Source organism: Pseudonaja textilis, chromosome 1 (genome assembly GCF_049901715.1).
Source record: "Pseudonaja textilis isolate UNSWEBS1 chromosome 1, rPseTex1.2, whole genome shotgun sequence".
Lineage (NCBI taxonomy): Eukaryota > Metazoa > Chordata > Lepidosauria > Squamata > Elapidae > Pseudonaja > Pseudonaja textilis.
In genome coordinates, this window is record NC_141990.1 from 55,747,974 (window position 1) to 55,767,044 (window position 19,071).

At 41.6% G+C, this 19,071-nt stretch overlaps 1 protein-coding gene across 4 annotated transcripts in view; it reads left to right on the plus strand.

Moving 5' to 3' along the window:
* The window catches only part of LOC113433190 (uncharacterized), a 116,487-nt gene that overhangs the window by 17,379 nt on the left and 80,037 nt on the right, over positions 1-19,071 (plus strand). For 2 of the 4 annotated variants that reach the window (XM_087934952.1, XM_087934971.1), the window contains exon 1: positions 14,011-14,674. The exons of 1 other annotated variant lie outside the window; for it this stretch is intronic. In XM_087934952.1, the coding sequence (XP_087791078.1) occupies positions 14,495-14,674 (180 nt within the window). In that variant the 5' untranslated portion in view covers positions 14,011-14,494. Of the gene's footprint in view, positions 1-13,822; positions 14,675-19,071 lie in introns of those variants that run through there. One more of the 4 variants, XM_087934955.1, reaches the window with a different exon arrangement.

Genomic DNA, 19,071 nt, shown 5'->3' on the forward strand with positions numbered 1-19,071 from the left:
AAAGCTGGTGCTAGACACCCCTAGCCACAGAAGTTATTTGAGCTTCATACAGCAAAGATGGCCCCAGGGACACTTTCAAATTCTGTTCTTTCTGAAGGCATGCAGTTGCACAGGTAGTCCTCGATTTTCAGCAGGTCACTTAGTGACCGTTCAAAGTTACAACGGCACTGAAAAAAGTGACTTATGACCACTTTTCATAGTTATGACCCTTGCAGCATCTCCATGACCATGTGATCAAAATTCAGATGCTTGGCAACTGGGTTCGTATTTATGACCTTTGTTGTGTCCCAAGGTCATGTGATTTCCCCCTTTTGAGATCTTCTGATGAGCAAAGTCAATGGGGAAGCCAGATTCACTTAACAACAAGGTTACTAACTTGTCAACTACAGTGTTTCACTTAACAACTGATAAGAAAAGTTGTGAAATGGGGCAAAAATCACATAACGAATGTCTCACTTAACAACAAAAATGTTGGGCTCAATTGTGGTCATAAGTCAAGGACTACCTGTATTCAGAAAGGACAGAGTCCCCCCAATTCTCATAGTCAAAAGCATCTCACTAACTCACCCTCAAGGTCTTGTCCTGTTGGGATTCAGTCTCCATGTACTGGCCCTTACCAACTCTGTTTATACATAATATGAGCGAACCCAGGGAACAGGACAAATTCCAGCTATGATTAAGTTCAGCAACATATAAGTCAATTGTTCAAAGATGGCTATATTAAAGTAAGTGTGATTGTGTGTGTGTATGTGTGTATAATATAGGCAACTCTTCTCCCTTTTGCAAGCTTCATGAGGAAAACATAGGCAGCTGCACTTTGGGGTATTTCTCACTCCCCACATCCTTTGTTTGTAACAAGCTTAACTGCCATGCTCTGTTATGCAATATTTAACACTGATTGAGGTTTGACCCAACTGAGGCACTTCAGTAAATTATCTAGGGTAGCTTCTAGCTCTGGGATAGTGATGATCCATATATCATAATAAATAGATTCGATATATTCCAGGTACGGGTAGTACCATATTTTATTTTCATCTGAAGCTAATCTAGCTACTAACAGCATTAATGTACCATTGCTGCCCTCTTGTGACACTTCCTTTGGCTTTTGTACTTTCAGGGTATTGGTGACTTTCAGGGTATTGTGCTGCCTTCTGCTGTTCAGCATTACTCATTACAGAAAGCAGAAAATAATATTCAGTCCTAATATTCAGATAGTCTTTGCTCATCTTTTAAAAATGTGGGCGCTTAATCCATAGAATTACTTGGCAGGAGAGGGTTCCAACATAAAAGGAATAAAAGGAGTTTTCTTCCTCCAGCTAACTCTTAAGTTCTATTTGTAGAAGAGATGTTCCAGTGCTGATCTGAAGAATCAGCATCTGAACAGTTTGAGCAGATGATCAGTATGGCTGAATCCTTTCAAAATGCACAACCCAAGATCCTCAGGGCCTTATCCAGCCCCCACCAAATCTTAGAGTAGGGCTTTCAGGGTGCCTTCAAATGTTTTTGCCAAAGACTAAATGTTACAGCCTGTTCCTGAATGTGTTGGTTGAGGAAGGAATGTAATAATTAGGGACTTCTTAAAACGAGTCTTATCATAGCTAAAGCCAATTGCTACCACAAAGAACAGCATGCCGTGATGTGAACTAGTCAGGAAAAACAAACCAGTTCAAATATTTTCTTTTTCCACACCCCTCCCTTGGCAACTGCTCCCAGATGGAAAAGATGAGAGCTGGTTTGCTCTTATGATCTCCCCACCAATTTAATTTATATTTTTCATTGCATGCTGGCTTTGACCCCTGTGGGAACCCCCTTTTTTCCATGTGCAGACTATAAGAAACTGTTGCCACATGTCATGTTGATCACTGCCAGGGACTGGAGGAGGTGGAAAGGTGGTGACATAGGCTTTACAAAGCAGATGGTAGAAAGTAGAAACCAACAGCCTGCTGGCTGCCTGGTTTATTTGCTTGAGTAGGTAGGAAGCAGGAGGGGACTGGAGAAGGCACAGATGGGGGCAGGCAGCCTGTAGAGTCAATGAGCATCCTTGGAACGAATTGGGCAGATGGCAGAGCTTTGATTATGACCTTTGGCAAACTAAGTAAGGATAGTGGAGGTAGCAATCCAATCAATTTGAAGGATACCAGACTGGAGAAAATTTGTCTCAGTCATTCTTGTGCCCAGTCAGCCTATTGCTAGTCAGGATGTGCAAGATTTACCCAAAGGATTAGTCAATCAAACCTTGTCTCACTTTGTAGTTGGTGAAGTGGTGTTAAGCACTTTCTGTTAAGCCAGAAAGAGTATTGATTCTGTAAATTCAAGCCAACACCATTGTTAGAAATTCAGGGCATCTGGAGTCTGAATTCAACTCAAGCCCATAAATGACATTCCAGGGATCTGAAGGTTCCCAGGCAAGTGATGTTGCTAAGATGAGCAGGACCCATCAGATTCCTCACTTGAGCAATGCATTAATTTGTCGTTTTTCTGTCTGATACTCCCCAACCCTGCTGGTCTATGACTCCTGTTGTCACCAGATATGATAGAGAAGGAGAAAGACAAGCAGAAGGACCAAGAATGCCAGGAAGTCAGTGGAGACATTAGCCATCAGTCCCAGGGATTGTGTCAGCTGGGCATCTTTTCACTTTTGAGTTCCTGCTGTTTCTTATGCTCCTTCCAAAGACCATTTTCAATGCAGAGATTTCTGTTCATGGAAAAAGCAAAGAAGGGTCAGACCTACCGTGTTTCTCCAACAATACGGCCTCTCCCAATAGGAAGTCCCAGCATGTTTTATAGGCATAAAATGAAATTAAGCCCCTCCCCCCAAATTAAGGCCTATATTAAACATGTGAAATGGGGGGAAATGGCAGGGGGCTTGCTGTTAGGAGGGCTCCGCGGGCAGCCATGCCTTGTCACCAACCTCCCTACTGTCACCAAATACTTTTGCTGCACACCTGGATATGGTGCTGCCTGTGCTGACCTCGGCGTTGGTGGAGCACTTCGTATCAGGAGACCTTCTGCCACCATTGCTTTCCCTTCTCCCTGTGCCGCCATGGCGTTTAGAGCAATGCGGCATTTGGCACAGCCACGCAGTGTTTGGGACAGCCACGCGGGGCTGGCCAGGGCTCCTCCCTGCAACTGGAGCCTGGCGGAAACACTCGGCTTCAGACGCTCCTGTCGCCACCTTCCCATTCGAAGGCAAAGCCCATTCTTTTAAAAATGACGCCCTACTATGACAAAGCCTCCCCTGCCTGAGAGGGCAGCCCAACCCCACGTGGGGAGGCAAATCTCCCAGGGCTGCAGCGCAGGATCGGCCCACCCTGGAAGAAGCACCCAGCCGCCATCCCTGCCTGGCATCGGGCAGAGCACGAAGAGCTTCGCCTGGGGCGCCCAGCGCAGGTGACAGGTGGGCCCTCCTGCCCAGCAGTGGAGCTCTGGCCAAGGCAGCAAGTACTTCCCCACTGGTCCCTCCGCTCATCCTTCCAGGGCCGCGCCGGAGCCAGGCAGGCTGGGCAGAGCCAGAAAAGCAAGCCATGGGTTCACGCCTGCCTGCCAAGCAAAAGAGCCGGGGCGACCTGGGCTTGGCTTCCCAAGTTTCTCCAGCCCAACCCCAAAAGGGCCACTGGGAGAGGCCGCCCGAGGCAGTAATAGTGCCCACCCGTCCACAGACAGGGAGGCAAGGTGACGGCCCGTCCTTTCCACCCCTCGCCAAGCCCGTCCCCATCCCCACGCATCTCCAAATGCGCTGGCAGCTCCAAACGCTGCAGCAGCACACGCATCGGGCAGAGGTGCTCACTCGGCGGGGCTCAGCTTGGAGGAGGACATGGCGCAGGCCGTCGACTCGCCTTCCTGTCTGCAGATGGGTGGGTGCTATCATTGCCTCGGGCAGCCTCTCCTGGTGGCCCCTTTGGGGTCGGGCTGGAGGGACTTGGGAAGCCAAGCTCGGGTCGGCCTGGCTCTTTCGCTTGGCAGGCAGGCAGGCACCCGCGGCTCACTTTCCCAGCTCTGCCCAGCCTGCCCGGCTCTGGCGTGGCCCTGGTGGGATGAGCGGAGGGGCCAGCGGGGAGGCACTCTCTGCCTTGGCCAGAGCTCCACCGCCAGGCGGGAGGGCCCGCCTATCAGCTGCGCTGGGTGCCCCAGTTGAAGCTCTTCGCACTCTGCTCGGCACCAGGCAGGGATGGCAGCTGGGCACTTCTCCTGGAGTGGGCCAATCCTGTGCTGCGGCTCCGGGAGATTCACCTCCACACATGGGGTTGGGCTGCCCCCTTGGGCAGGGGAGCCTTTGTTGTAGTAGGGCGTCATTTTTAAAAGAATGGGCTTTGCCTTCGAACAATGCCTGGGAAGGCGGAGACAGGAGCGCCTGAAGCCGAGTGTGTCAGCTGGGCTCCGGTTGCAGGGAGGAGCCCTGGGCAGCCCTGCGTGGCTGCGCCAAACACCATGTGGCTACGCCAAATGCCACAGCGATGCTCCAAACACCGCGGCGGCACGGGGAGAAAGGAAAGCAACAGTGCCGGAAGGCCTCCAGATACCAAATGCCCCACCAATGCCGAGGTCAACATCCAAGCCGTCGCCACCTGCCCGCTTGGGGATGCAAAGGGGGGGAATTAAGTCACCCCTGAAAAGACGGCCTAGCCGTTTTTTTGGGGGTCAAAAAAAAAAAAAAAAAAGGCCCGACCTTATTTTGTGAGAAACACGGTAGTTAGTACTTGGATGAGAGGTTGCAAGGAAAACTAAAGCCATAGGATAGACTGGGAAGTTGAAAAACATCCCCAAATAAGTTAATGACAAGGCATTCTTCTCCAAACCCCAAAAACTTTAACCTTAGGCTGTCTACTATTGACCTCAAGTCTTTCCTAAAAGGTCTGTAGGGGGCATGCATAAGTGCACCAACATGCCTACCGTCCCTGTCCTATTGTTTCTTTTATTTTTCTTATATGCACCTATTTCGTGTATTCATAACTATGTATATACTTACACCTATTATCTTGTAAGAGATTGACAAATTAAAATAAATTAAAATAAAATAAAATAAATTCCTCTATTTTTGCAATTAAAAATACATGGCCAGTCACCAGATCAAAGTGTTTAGCTTACTGCTCTTTAAATAAAGGCTGTCTTTAAGGAGAGATCTCAGCACTGATAGTCCTTTAAAGTCAGTATCCTGCTTTCTCCTAATTATATAATTGAAACTGTGATCATTTAAACAAATTAGTCATTTCTGATGTGACATTCTTTTATTTATTTATTTCAATTTTTCAAGGCTGCCTGACTCCATGGAGTTTTTTAGGGCCTTGGAAAACAGCCTGGTTTTAAGCAGTCTGTATTAAGTCAACCGTTCCCCGCTTCCTTTTAGTTTTTGTTGGCTTTATACATACATATTGCACTAAATCACAATGCCCTTTGTTTGATTTTGATTTAGTGTCCTGGGTGACCGCAATGGTTGTGATTTATAAACTATGCCTTATATCTTACCACAATGCTAAATTATTTTGTAGTTTTACCTAATGTAATCAAATTTGGACAATAAATTAAATTGTGGTTAAATAAAACCAGTGTTTAGGTTAATTTGCCTGAATCATGGTTTAATGGGGTGTTCAAAACCAGACTCTGTTAATTTATTATAAGCTGCCATTTCTGGCCTCTTGCCATAATGACAGAAGGCATGAGTGACTGCAGATAGAGTATTTCCACTGCTCTTGGTTTTATTTTTACCCGGAACACAAATAGGAAGAGAAACTGAGATTCATGGCGGCACAGCCCAGTTGAACCAGTTTGAGTGACAAAGTTCATAAAATTAACAGTGCATAAAAGAGTTCTGTGGAAATCATTATATAATTATTTCTCTTGATCTTGACACTAAACTTGACATTCAAATTCTATTTGTTCCTTTAAAAAAAAAAGTGTCCCACTGTTGACACATGTTCAGCTTTTGATCCATAAAACACGGAGATCCCTTTCACATATATTGCTGTCCTGTATGTTCTCCAATCATATACTTATACGGATAGACCAGTATTAGCTCTATCAAACCATCACTCTCCCTCTGTGTAAAACCTATATGTGAAGAAAGGAAGTGGGAGGAGAAATCTGAATGTCCCTTTGATTTCTACGGAGAATGGTATTGATTGTAGTTGATCAAATCAGGAAAAAGGTAGCAACAGCAAGATAGGACACCTTGCCATAACTGCCCCTCTCCATAATTTTGCATAAAGAGGACTTCACAACTGAAAATTCAATTGCATTATGGTTTAATATTCTGTACAACTCAGATCTTAGTCTGCAACAAACAAATACTGCCATTATGTTGCTTGAATGTTTCTCCTTTGTTTGGTGTCCATGGGAAATTGAAGGGAGTTGTACTCCAACTCATCTGCAGGATACTTGGTTGAGAAGGAAGGCTTAATAAATTTAGGCTAATTTTAAAGACAAAGGAGTTGCCATTTTTTAAAAAAAGAAAGTAGACCAAAATCATTAGATCTCATTCACATACATGTATATTTGGCAGCTGAATTTCATTTATTTATTCACCTACATATCTCTACATTTCTCCATTCATAACGGCATGTATGTATTTATTTATTTATTTATTGAAAAGTAATACAGCTCATATTCTGCTTGTAATTGGATCTAGGCAGAGGTGGTATTCAGCAGGCTCTGACCAGTTCTGGAGAACCGGTAGCAGAAATTTTGAGTAGTTCAGAGAACTGGCAAATACCACCTCTGACTGGCCCCACCCCCATCTATTCTCTGCCTCCCGAGTCCCAGCTGATCAGTTGGGTCTTCTTTTGTTGCCCTGGACAAGAGAACGGAGCTGGAAAGCAAGTTAGTGGGGTGGGGAGGGAATGAAATTTTGCAGTAACCTTCCCCCAGGAGTGGGGAGGGAATGGGGATTTTGCAGTATCCTTCCCCTGACACGCCCACCAAGCCATGCCCACATAACTGGTAGTAATTTTTTTTTGAATCTTACCAATGGATCTAGGCAACTTCATAATTCCTTGAATGATTCAAGATTAATTATGGGACTGCCTCTGTGGTGGTGTCTCCTGGTACATCTGGTTAGAGAAGCATGCTTCAGGTTCTGTGAAAGTATATATTGACCTCCAAGAAGAGACGCCTCTGAGACATCATCCCCCAGAAATTCGGCTTGCCCTGATCCTGCAGTCTTTTGCTAGCCAGTAAAAAAAAAAAACCATGATAGCATGGTTAAACTTTTCTGATGCTATTCTTATATTACTTTTGTTTCTTTTTGTGTGTGTGTGTGTGTGTGTGTGTGTGTGTGTAGATAGATAGATAGATAGATAGATAGATAGATAGATAGATAGATAGATAGATAGATAGATATAGAGAGATATGTTATTATATAAAACAAATGGCCTATAAACAAACAAGATGGGACCCATGACAGATTGTGAGGAATATTTAAACATTAGGAAAAGGAAATGAGTAGGCTTTTTTTTATCTGATTTAAAAAAAAAACAATAATTCAAATCTTGTCTCATGAACTGGAGCTCCTAGGTTATCTGATCCAATTACTTGCTCATTTGGGAATCTCTAAACCATAAACAGCCTGTTTGAAATTCTCAAGGAAACAAGTCTTCCATCCCCCACACAACTATTTCTGTAAGAAATTCCTCTTAGAATTCAAGCTGAATCTCCTTTTAAAAAAGTGCTTTCAGTTTAATCAGAAAACAGGTCTGCTCAGTCCTGCACACGACAGCTTTATATATGCACAATCACCCTAATCATATTCCCCTTTAGTCATTATCTTTTTTTTTTTGCAAATAAACTATGTCCAGGTTATTTATTTTTCCTAGGGCTTAATGTCCAGCAATCTTATCATCCGATAACACTCCTTTGATCCTGCTCCTGATCCAGTTTTCCATGACCAGGTCAGTGGTTGCTCTAAACTAGACAAGCCTGACCAGCCTATTAGTTTTATGCTACTAGCAGGCAGACACTGATCCTGCATTATTTGGTTAGTACCTGATATAGCTGTAGTAACAGAGAAGTTCATCTCATCATTCGGAATTTGATGTTGTCCATCTGTTTACAGAACCTCTTTAAACACTGCCACCAAATTATAAATTATTGATGACATGGTAAGAAAATATTAGCAGTATCTAATGAACTTAATTTTGTTGTCATGAATTTTAAATACTAATTGAATTAAATCAAACTGCTTTTTTTAAAAAAAATCTGCTCCTGCCTACTATTTATTATATAGTCTTCGACTTACTGTACGACCTCAATTGAGCCCAAGATTTCAGTTGCCAAGCGAGACATTTGTTAAGCGAATTTTGCTTCATTTTACAACCTTTCTTGCCACAGTTAAGTGAATTGTTGCAGTTGTTAAATTAGTAACATGGTTGTTAAGTGAATCTAGCTTTCCCATTGACTTTGCATGTCAGAAAGGTTCTAAAACAGTGATCACATGACCCCCAGGACACCGCCACTATCATAAGTATGAGTCAGTTGCTAAGTGTCTGAATTTTGATCGTATGACCATGGAAGTGCTGCATCAGTCACAAATGTGAAAAATAGTCATAAGTCACTTTTTTTCAATGCCGTGGTAACTTTGAACAGTCACTAAATGAACTGTTGTAAATCAAGGACTACCTGTATGTACCAAAAATGGGCAAAGCCTTTTGTGCATTTCAGTGGTGGGATTCAATTTTTTTACTACCGGTTCTTTGGGCATGACTTGGTGGGCGTGGAGGGGAAGGATACTGTAAAATCTCCAGTCAGAGGTGGTATTTGCTGGTTCTCCGAACTACTCAAAATGTCTGCTACTAGTTCTCCAAAACTGGTCAGAACCTGCTGACTACCACCTCTGGTGCATTTCCTTAGAAGTAAATGTAATCCAGCTAGATGTCCTTCTAGATAGGTGGAAAGTAAAACTGAGAGCCAACCCTCCCACAGCCCCCACCCAATTATTTTGAATGATTTATATCACCTGTAAAAAACAAGAGTTCCTTTATCATGCATTATTTTTAATAACAGGCATTTTTCATTTAAATATTACCTAGGTACTAGACTGTAGATCCCAGTATGGTTTTATAGGACGGGGTAATGGGATTAAAATGGGAATCATTGCAATTGGAGACCTATAGAAACAGGCAGATTTCCTCCTAATTAGCTTGCAATCTTATTGCAAAAGGATAAATCTCTTTAGATTTCTCCCCCCAGAGTTTGTGACCCACAGTTTGTGACTTACAGGTCATGTGACAGGAGGGTGACTGAGGACAAAAACATTTTTAGATTTTGATTTTTTAATTTATTGCACACAAGAACATCAGCAACAAAAAAGCTTTATTTTTAGAAAGATATCCTGGGGTGACTATTTAGATGTTTCTTAGCTTGTACTTGTCTCACATGATTATGTACACTTCAGATGATGGTTTACATCAACAGTAAAGCAAAAAGCTACTAAAAATGTTTATATTCTTATCAAAAAGTTATATGGCAACGTATGTGAAAAAGTCCCTTGCAAATAACCGTATCATAAAATGGTTAACCATTTCCAGACAAAAAGGAATGGAAAATTAACATTTTCCATAAACATTCTGAAGAGGATAGTGGTGGTGATATCAGGACACGATTGAAGAGCTCCTAGTCTCTGTGGGAAAGATTTGCTATGTGTTGAAATAAAGGAATTATTGTACATATTATTAACTTACCCGCTCCGGATTAAGACCATTAAATCAAAAGTTTAGAATTATGTAACTCAAGTGGCTTTTTCTGGCAATTTAAAATAAACTCTTACTCTATGATTACAACATAATTTTATTATGTTCTAGCTTTAGTTGTGTATTAGTCTTTAAAATCTTCTGAATTAATGTATGCATGTGGATTTCTTTCTTTCTTTCTTTCTTTCTTTCTTTCTTTCTTTCTTTCTTTCTTTCTTTCTCTCTCTCTCTCTCTCTCTCTCTCTCTCTCTCACCCTCCCTCCCTCCCTCCCTCTCTCTTTCTCCTTTATATGTCCACCAAGATGGTGAACTTACTCTATACCACTGCTTTGGTTTTATTCAGATGTAAAAGTGTGATTGGAGTTTCTCTTTAGTAAAGGAAGACTCTCCCCTATTGCTGTGTTTGGCTGTGACTAAGAGGGTGAGAGTGTGAATGAATGAGTGAGTGTACTATATACTCTTTCCTGGCTACATAGCTGCTACTAGATCATGACAGGCCTATCTAATGATGGTGGTTACTGAATGACTAAGCAATATTGGGTTTCTGAATAACCCAGTTATTCAGGTTGGACATTTGCAACTGCAGCAACATATGTATGCATCATCTGGATAATTGGGAGCAGCATTCTACCAATCCAGGGGTGGGTTTCTACCGGTTCTGTCCACCTCTGTAGAATCGGTAGCTCTGAAGAACAGCAGATATAGAACTGGTTCTATGTCTGCTGACGTTTTTGCCCACCTGGGCTCTTACCCGACCTTTATTTCCTGATTTTTTCAACTTCAGCTGCCGTGCGAGACACAGCTTCTGTTAAAAAAGCAGGAAAAAAGGACTTTTTGAAAGGCACGCAGTATGCTGATGACAATTTACAGGCACATGACAATTTACAGGCATGCCGGTAGCGTGCAGGGAAGCACATCGTAAATCACTGAACCTCATAAATGACTGAACTGGTAGTTAACCCTGTAGGATCCCACCCCTGTACCAATCCCTTCACTGTGAGTAGAGTAGGAATGTAGAAACAATTATGGTAAAAAGGATGAGACAAGGCTGTATACTCTCACCTTATTTATCCAATCTATATGCTGAATATATATTAAGGGAAGCTGGATTGGAAGAAGATGAGTGTGGTTTTAAAATTGGAGAAATAAATACCAATAGCATGAGCTGTGTTAATGACACTGTCCTGATAACCACATATCACAGGATCTGCAAGCACTAGTAATAAAAGGGAACAGTGAAGAAATGGGACTAAAATTAAATATAGTCTCATGAATGACAACAAATACAAGCACAAGCCTTATAATTGACAATGAATGTACTGAAGTATTGGATAGTTTGTGCCTTTTAGGCTCAACTATCAATAGTAAAGGAACAAGTAGTTAAGAAATATGCTGCAGACTAACACTTGGCAGAGCAGACATGAAGATATTGAAAAAATAATCAGATGCTATATCTATAAAGATCAGGATAGTGGTCTATGGTATTCCTTCTAACACTCTATGGAAATGAAAGTTAGACTTTGAAGAATCAGTATGGAAAGAGTATAGACATTTTCGAACATCAGTATTGGAGAAGACGCCTTAGAGTAGCAGAGCAGTTGAGAAAACAAACACTGGATCATTGAATAAATCAATCCAGAGGCCTCCCTGGAGGCACAAATATCAGGCTCAAATCTTTCTACTTTGGACACATTATGCAAAGACCTAGCTCTTTGGGGAAAGCTCTAATATTGGAAAAGGCAACTGGAAAGAAAAGATTAGGATAACCAGCAGTAATGTGAATGGTCTGAAGTACAGTGGCAATGGATGCACAGCTAGAAGGATAAAGTTAAGGATCATGGAAGAAAAATGTATATGGTGACTAGGAATCAATACCAATTTGATGGCACACAATTAACTAATCAAGGTATTTTATGTAGGAAAAGAATAAAACCCTCCTTTACTCCATATTGCTTTTTTTTTAAAGCAAAAGTGTGGTAGCTGATGCAGTCCAACAACTTCTAGTTGAAAACAACTGTGTGTAAAAACATTATTATCTGAAATACAATTGCTGCTCAATGCTGTCTAGATAAAGCCAAGATATTGCAGTGGAGTTTGGACTGGACAAATGGGCCATGCTCAACATCAAACAGGGAAAAAATAGTGAAAATGCAACGAATCAAGATGCCCTGTAGAAATAACATCAAGAGTCTAGATGAAGACTACTACTACATATATCTGGGCATCCTTCTGGCTGACAACATCAAACACACTGAAGTCAATAAAAAGGCTAAAAGTGAAAATAGAAGTGAAGATTTTAAAGGCCAAACCCACTGGAGGAAATACCATCAAGGCAATAAATATCTGGGGAATTCCAGTAATTAGATACAAGCTGGAATAGTGGACTGGACTTCAGCAGAACTAAAAGGCCTGGATAGGAAGACCAGGAAATTAATGACAATGAATCATGCCCTTCATCTTCGTAGCAACATTGGAAGATTCTACTTACCAATGAAAATAAGCATGTGTGGAATGTTGCAAGTACATCAGATGGTTAAAGAAGAAAAAAGGGCACTGGAAGTATATCTGAAGGACAGTGAAGAAGAAGCACTGGAGCTAGTATACCAGGAAGGTTTACTGAGCACCAGAGAGATCAAACTGACCCTACATGAAAGACCACATAAAAACTGATAAAGAGGCATGGGAAGACAAAGTATTGCATGGCCAGAACATAAATAGCAGACAAAACAGATGATAATGAACCTGGCAATGGCTGAGAGTAGGAAAGTTGAAGAAAGAGATAAAGAGACTAATTCTGGCTGCACAACACAAGCCACCAAGAACAAATGCGTACAATGCCATAATTGCGAAGACAGCAACAAACAGCAGGTGCCAGCTCTGCAAAGAAACTGAAGAAAGAGTGGACCACCTAGTTAGCTGCTCAAGAACATCACGTACTACGTAGTTACAAACAATGGCACAACAAAATGTCAACAATGGTGCATTGGAAGATCTGCAAGAAATAGCATTTGCCTGCAAACAAGAACTGGTGGGATCATAAATACAGAAAGTAATTGAAAATGAAGAAGCTGAAGTGTTCTGGGACTTTAGAATTCAAACATACAGGCACCTGCCACATAACATCCCAGACGTAACAAATATCGATAAGAAAGAAACAAAAATGTCTGGCTAGCAGACATGGCAGTACCCTGAGAGAGCAGAATAAAAGAGCAAGAATTGGAGAAGTTATCAAAATACAAAGACTTGGAGATAGAAATAGAATGCCTGTGGCAAAAGAAAGCAAAGGTAATACCAATAGTAATAGGAGCTTTGCGTGCAATCCCAAAATAATTGGAGCACCACTTAAACTTGATCAGCATTGACATATTCATCATCAGTCAATTGCAAAAGGCAGCTTTACTTGGAACAGCTTGTGAATGTATTTATTTATTTATTTATTTTATTTATTTGTCAATTGTTTACGAGATAAGTAAAAGTGTATACATAATTATGAATACATGAAATGAGTACATATAAGAAAAATGAAAGAAAAATAAAAGAAACAATAGGACAGGGACGGTAGGCACCTTGGTGAGCTTCAGAAATCTACCATCAGAAATCCAGATCTGCCTTTCTAAGTCCTTCGGAAGGATTCATTAGGTGGATATAAACGGCAACTCTAATCCAAACATCTGGCTGACTATACGATGAACCATCATAACAACTGGGATTTCTGGGAATTATAGTCCAACAAAATGATGATGCTTTTAAAGTGTATATAGCTATAAAGTCTCTATCTTTCTGGAATAATATCCTCCCCTTTTTAAATAAACATATTTTAAATACGTTATTATGAATTAATACAACTGAGAAATGAGGGGGTTTATATCCTCAATTGCAGGATATAAAGCAAAGAGGATGATTAAAATCTTTATTTTAAAAAAATGCTAAACGATGCACCACATTTGTACTCGTAAAGAGAGAAACCCGAGATCGTTCAGAAGGAAGGAGGAAACCCTGTAAGGTTTCTATTCTGCATCGCTGGCTGGTTCTTTCGCTGCCAACACCTTAACTTCCAAGGGGGTGTTATGTGTGTGTATGGGGAGGGGGAGAGAAACGCTTTCAAAAGCCGAGGAGATGCAGGACAATCTGGGTCTTCCCCCTCCGGATCGGCGGCAACCTACTCGTGAGGAGAGAGGAAACGGCGGTACCTGCTCGGTTCTTCTTTTGGTTTCCCTTTAAATGGAAACCCGGCCCCCTGAAATTGACATAGTCCGCCTTGGCTGTCCAATCGGCGGCGCCTGGTCTCCGGGTCCTGTTTGTTACAAGTTTCATATAGCAAGAACCCCGAGGAGAGAGAGAGAAAGAGAGACGGCCGTGCGCGCTAGAGGAGAGCGTGGAAAAAAGAAAGGAGACGGGAAGAAGAGCGCGTGGGAGCGACCGGCAATGTGCAGGAAAGGAAGAGAAAAGGCATATCATTAGAGCATGAGCAGAGCTCCGGGCCTTAGTTTCGAAAGCTTTCCCATCTCCTGTTTAACTCTTTCGGCATCCAATGTCCTTCTGCCTCTTGCAATAGAAACCCTGCTAGCTGCTGTCGGAGTTTCTACCTTGGCGTCCTTCGCTGCAGCTCGGAAAAGCAAGACATTCGCCCTCTAAAAAAAACCAACCAAAACAAAACAAAAACCAAACCCCAGTAGTTCTTTCGACGGAGCAGACGGGCGGGGGAGGGGGGGGAGGAAGTTGTGCGTTAGCAACCAGATCCGGGATGTTTTAGGGGTGCAGAAAAAAAAAGAAAAAAGAAGAAGAAAGGCTCACGGTCGTATTTCTCGGTAGATCATATGCCACTCGAGCCACAAGTTGGGTGTACCTGCAGTTGCTCGGCGCCGACGGTACGCTCTTTAGATGCGAGTGCGGGCTTAACTCTTCCCCTGGCTCCTTGGATTTGTACCATGCTCAAGATCCTCACGAAGAAGCTCAGGAATCAAAGTTTGAATGAGATTCAGCCTTTCCAGCTGAAGGTAAGAAGAAGAAAATACACGTGTTTAAAAAAAAAAAAGATCTCTCAAGAAAGTGCATCTCTCTCTTAGCTGAACTTAGCGGTAGCTAAGAAGCCGGTGGGCATCCTTTACAGTCGGGGTGCTATTTCCCCTGGCACCCCCACTCGCTGGGAGACTTAAAAGAAAGGAGAGCAGGTCTGAAGGCGAAGAAATCAGGCCTGTTTCTTTGAAAATCAACTTGTCCCCGGCCTATTTTCCGACAGCCTGGAATACAAAGCCTTGTATCAATGCTCATGGTTGTAAACTCCCCCCCCCCCTTTAAAAAAAAAGTCAAGATACCTGTTTCCCAGGAATATGTTCAAATTGTTGCTTTTGAAACCCTCCCTATCTGGGAGAAATTGGGAAAGCTCCTTGTACTAGATACTGTTGAAAATCGAGCTGTGTTCTGCAAAACTAATATGTTCCAAGTACCGAGAAGCATCACCCTGATCGCTAAGACTAGCTTCTGTCTAAATGTACTACTAACGGTTGAATTGCACAGCTCCTAAGTCTCACTTAAGGGTTGGACTCATGAAATCAGCACAGCACTGTAGATTGACTGCAGGCCCTTTTCTTCTTGCTGAATGTTTGCTTTTGCATATAAAAGGGAACTGGATCTGAATCCAGCTTCTTGCATTTTATCCTTTATAGCTTTTAAGCAAAGAGTGTACTTTTTCCTGCTCTGCAGTCTGAATCCCCTTTCTCTATCTCCTTCACCCCTGAAATGAAATATAAATGTTAAATAGGATCAAATGCATGTCCAAACAGCTTAGCCAAGCTCTTCCTGATACCATTAGAGCTTAGAACCATGATTATCATCTCTCTCTCTCTCTCTCTCTCTCTCTCACACACACACACACACACACACACACACACACACACACACAAATAATTGATCTCCTATTTAAGATTCTATTACTGAGAAGCTTCCTTGAACTATAAATCTAGAAAGGATTATCTGCAATATGTCAAGATTTGGTTTTAAAGTATGTTGTGCTTCAAAGAACTAACTTTTTGTAAACCTGCCATTGATTCTTTTAAAATTAAAAACCTACTGAAGAAGTAGAGGAGAGTCCCATGCAGGAGGAAGACACCTAATATTTTAAGGTCTTGGTTTTTGCATCTTTTCCCTCCACCCCCTTCTCAATTTCAAGTGATTCAAGTGATAGAAATATATCCAGTTTGTATTTTGCAGTTAACAGTACTGAGTTTTTGGAAATTAGATATGCAAAATGTTGCAATATAAAAAAAAACCCAGAGCAATCAGAAATAATGAGGGTGCCCACTTGATACTGATACATGTTTATAGAGGTACATTTGTATGAGCAATATGGCTCCTTGTTTTCAGATGCTTTTGCTTATCCAGCTGTGTAATAATTACACTCATTCATATTTGCTGTATAGTACTGTATATAATTTCTTGCTTCAATCGTGGCTATATTTTGAATTCATTGATAAATGGCTCGAACTTGTGAAAGTTTTGTGTAGAAAACATTCTTCTGTTTGAATGGGTCAAATGGAAGCACTGATGATGATCTCAAAGGTTCCATGTGCATGAATGAGTATCTCTAGTACTAGTTTCTTGGCATAATTGTCACCAATTTCGACTGATGCATAGAATGGCTAGAGTCCTGTGTTTGTTTTTTCTCTTTTGCCTCCAATGAGACCAAGAATTATTGGGGTAGGAGGGTATTCACAGCAAAAGTTATATTTTGGTTTTGTGTTCCAGGATGTATGTCCCACCCTCCCTGTGGCATTGAAACATGTTGTACTGTAACTAATTTTCTAAAAGCCAACAATTGAACTGTTGAAAATCTATGCAGATTTGGGCCTGGTTAGTATTTGAATGGCAGAAAGGTTGCAACGTTCCAGAAGAAGGCAGTGACAAACCATTGCTGTGTTATTGCCAATACTACTACATGGAAGTATCCATGAAGTAGAATTTAACTTGAAGAAGGAAACTTTTGTAAATTGCTCTATAAATATTAAATATTTGTTATAGAACATGTTTGACCCCCATATGGAACTCTCACTCTTAATTTCCTCAAGGCAACATATCCTAAATACTAGTGGACGCTTGCCAAGATATATGAGCTCCTGTCTGACTTGGCAGGGCAAAGAGGGCAGAAGGCCAACCTGTTTCTTCAGCTCTTGAGTCTGATGGGCATGGAACAGTATTTGTTTATATTGTGAATTTCAACAAGTAACAACCAATCAACCATTGTAAGAATGAACAAACAAGAAAGGAATTTAAAGTCAACCCTGCACTGGCCATGTGACAACAGAATAATTATCTGTTGCTAGTTGAACAGCTATTTCTTGTCTTCAAAATGTTGTTTCTAAGAATCTCTGAGGAGTCTAGATGTAATGTAAGCCTGGAAGGTGATATTTCCAAGCCTACTTCAGGAGACTTTTGCCATTTATTCTGTGATTAAGCAGAACGAGGCAGCTGTCTTGTGCATTTGATTTTGTGTGTGAAAAGAGTGATAGATTGTTATTTAACATCATTGTTCTATGTTGGCTCCTGGTGAAGGCACTTTTAAGTAGCCATATCAGTCAAAATAACTTACCTAACACCCAGTATTGTGCATACCGATGGGAGGTTCTGCTCTTGGTTGCTCTGGCTCAGTCAACGAAGTGTCCTGGGCTGCTTTCGCTATAAGCTGTGACCTTTCCCATTATTAATAGCAGTGTTTCCCCATCTCTCAGTCTATTGAGTCTATTGAGTAATTCCCAGTCTATTGAGTAATTTTTCCTTTGCAGTAACTACTTCTGCAGACTTTATTTTGGTTCATTTGCTGAGTTAAAGATAATTGAAACTGATTGTATGAATAGAACATTAAGGGGGCTTTTTTTTGCCTGAGTTTCTTTATCTTTTTGTTGAATTCCAGGTAAGTTTTTCATTCAATTGATGAAAGACTTGATCTCTTGGATTCCCTCCTCAATCTCTCTGAGAGGCAATATCTTTTTCTGCTTTCCTTACCCTTCACCCATTTAGAAAAGAAATTCCTGTAAAGAAAAGGTTTCCTTGCTCTTGACTTCTATTGGAAAAAAAATTTGGCTTTCTTTAATATTACTGTATTTGTCAGGGACAGCACATTTCAAATGTCAAATATGTCATAGTTATCTTTTTTAAACTGGGTTCCCCTGAAAATACGACCTGGACTTACATTTTCTTGCCACCAAAAAAGGGCACCAGATTTTAATTTTGGGTATATCTAATTATTGACTCACCTCGCAGCAGCGGTACCGACAGCCCTGCCAAGCTTCTCGCCCACTTGTTCTGCAGCTGCGCATTGCCCCCCACCTTTGGCTTGCCATTAGAGGCTTTCAGGAAAGGCCTCTGCAGCTGAGAAATGGGCTCTGGATTGATGGATGCGGTGCTCCCTCGCTTCCTTTTGGTCATCAGAGGCCTTCTGGAAAGCTCTCTACAGCGATAACAGAGCTCCGGATTGATCTGGAGTTCTTTTATCAGCTGCAGAGGCCTCTCATGAAGGCCTCTGATGGCAAAATGGAGGCCAGGGGTGACACACATAAGCAGCAGCAAGCAGCTGCAGAAGAAGTGGGCCTGCAAGGCGAGGCAGATGTCAGGATGTGCGAGGCCTGGTAAATAGGGCAGCTCCACCCAACATACCCACCATAGCTTGATTTTTATGCAAATTTAAGCCCTACCCCGTAAAATAAGCTTAGTTAAGACCCCGCCTACTCCAGGGTGTGCCTTGCCCCACCCTGTGTGCCCCAGAGTGGCTTATTAGGCTTATTTTGCAGATAGGGTTGATATTGGGCGCATGTGTAAAAATCAAGCTAGGGCTTACTTTTGGGGTAGGTTGTATTTTCAGGGAAACATGGAAGAAGAAATGGTTTTCATGGGTATTATTACCTTATATTACTTGAAAGATTACTTTTTCTGAAATACAATGTTAAAGAAGTAGATTATCTTCCTGAAGATTAGTCTTTGTCAGCATGACATTCTCTAGGTGGGTTTAATTAGCAGCTTATCTCCCATGCTATTTAATCCAGTTCTATCATGCTCTTTTATTGGGAAGGGGGAGTTGTAGAATGAATATGTATGTATGTATGTATGTGAATATATGCAGAAAATCTGAATATAAATCAGTGGCATCCTCAGCAAACTCAGTGACACTAAAAAAACGTGCGCAGTGTTATCATTGGACAAATAACACCTTTTATTGTTTTCTTCCAACTTTTATTTTTTTCTTTTTAGTTTGTATTGTTTTTACTATTGTAATTAAAGTTTTTAATAAAATTATTAAAAAATAACACCACTGTGTAGTCACCTCCAATATAAATCATGGCATTTGTGCGATGAAGTTATTATACAAGCTTTAATATTTGCCTCCCAGTCACCTGTCCCAGAG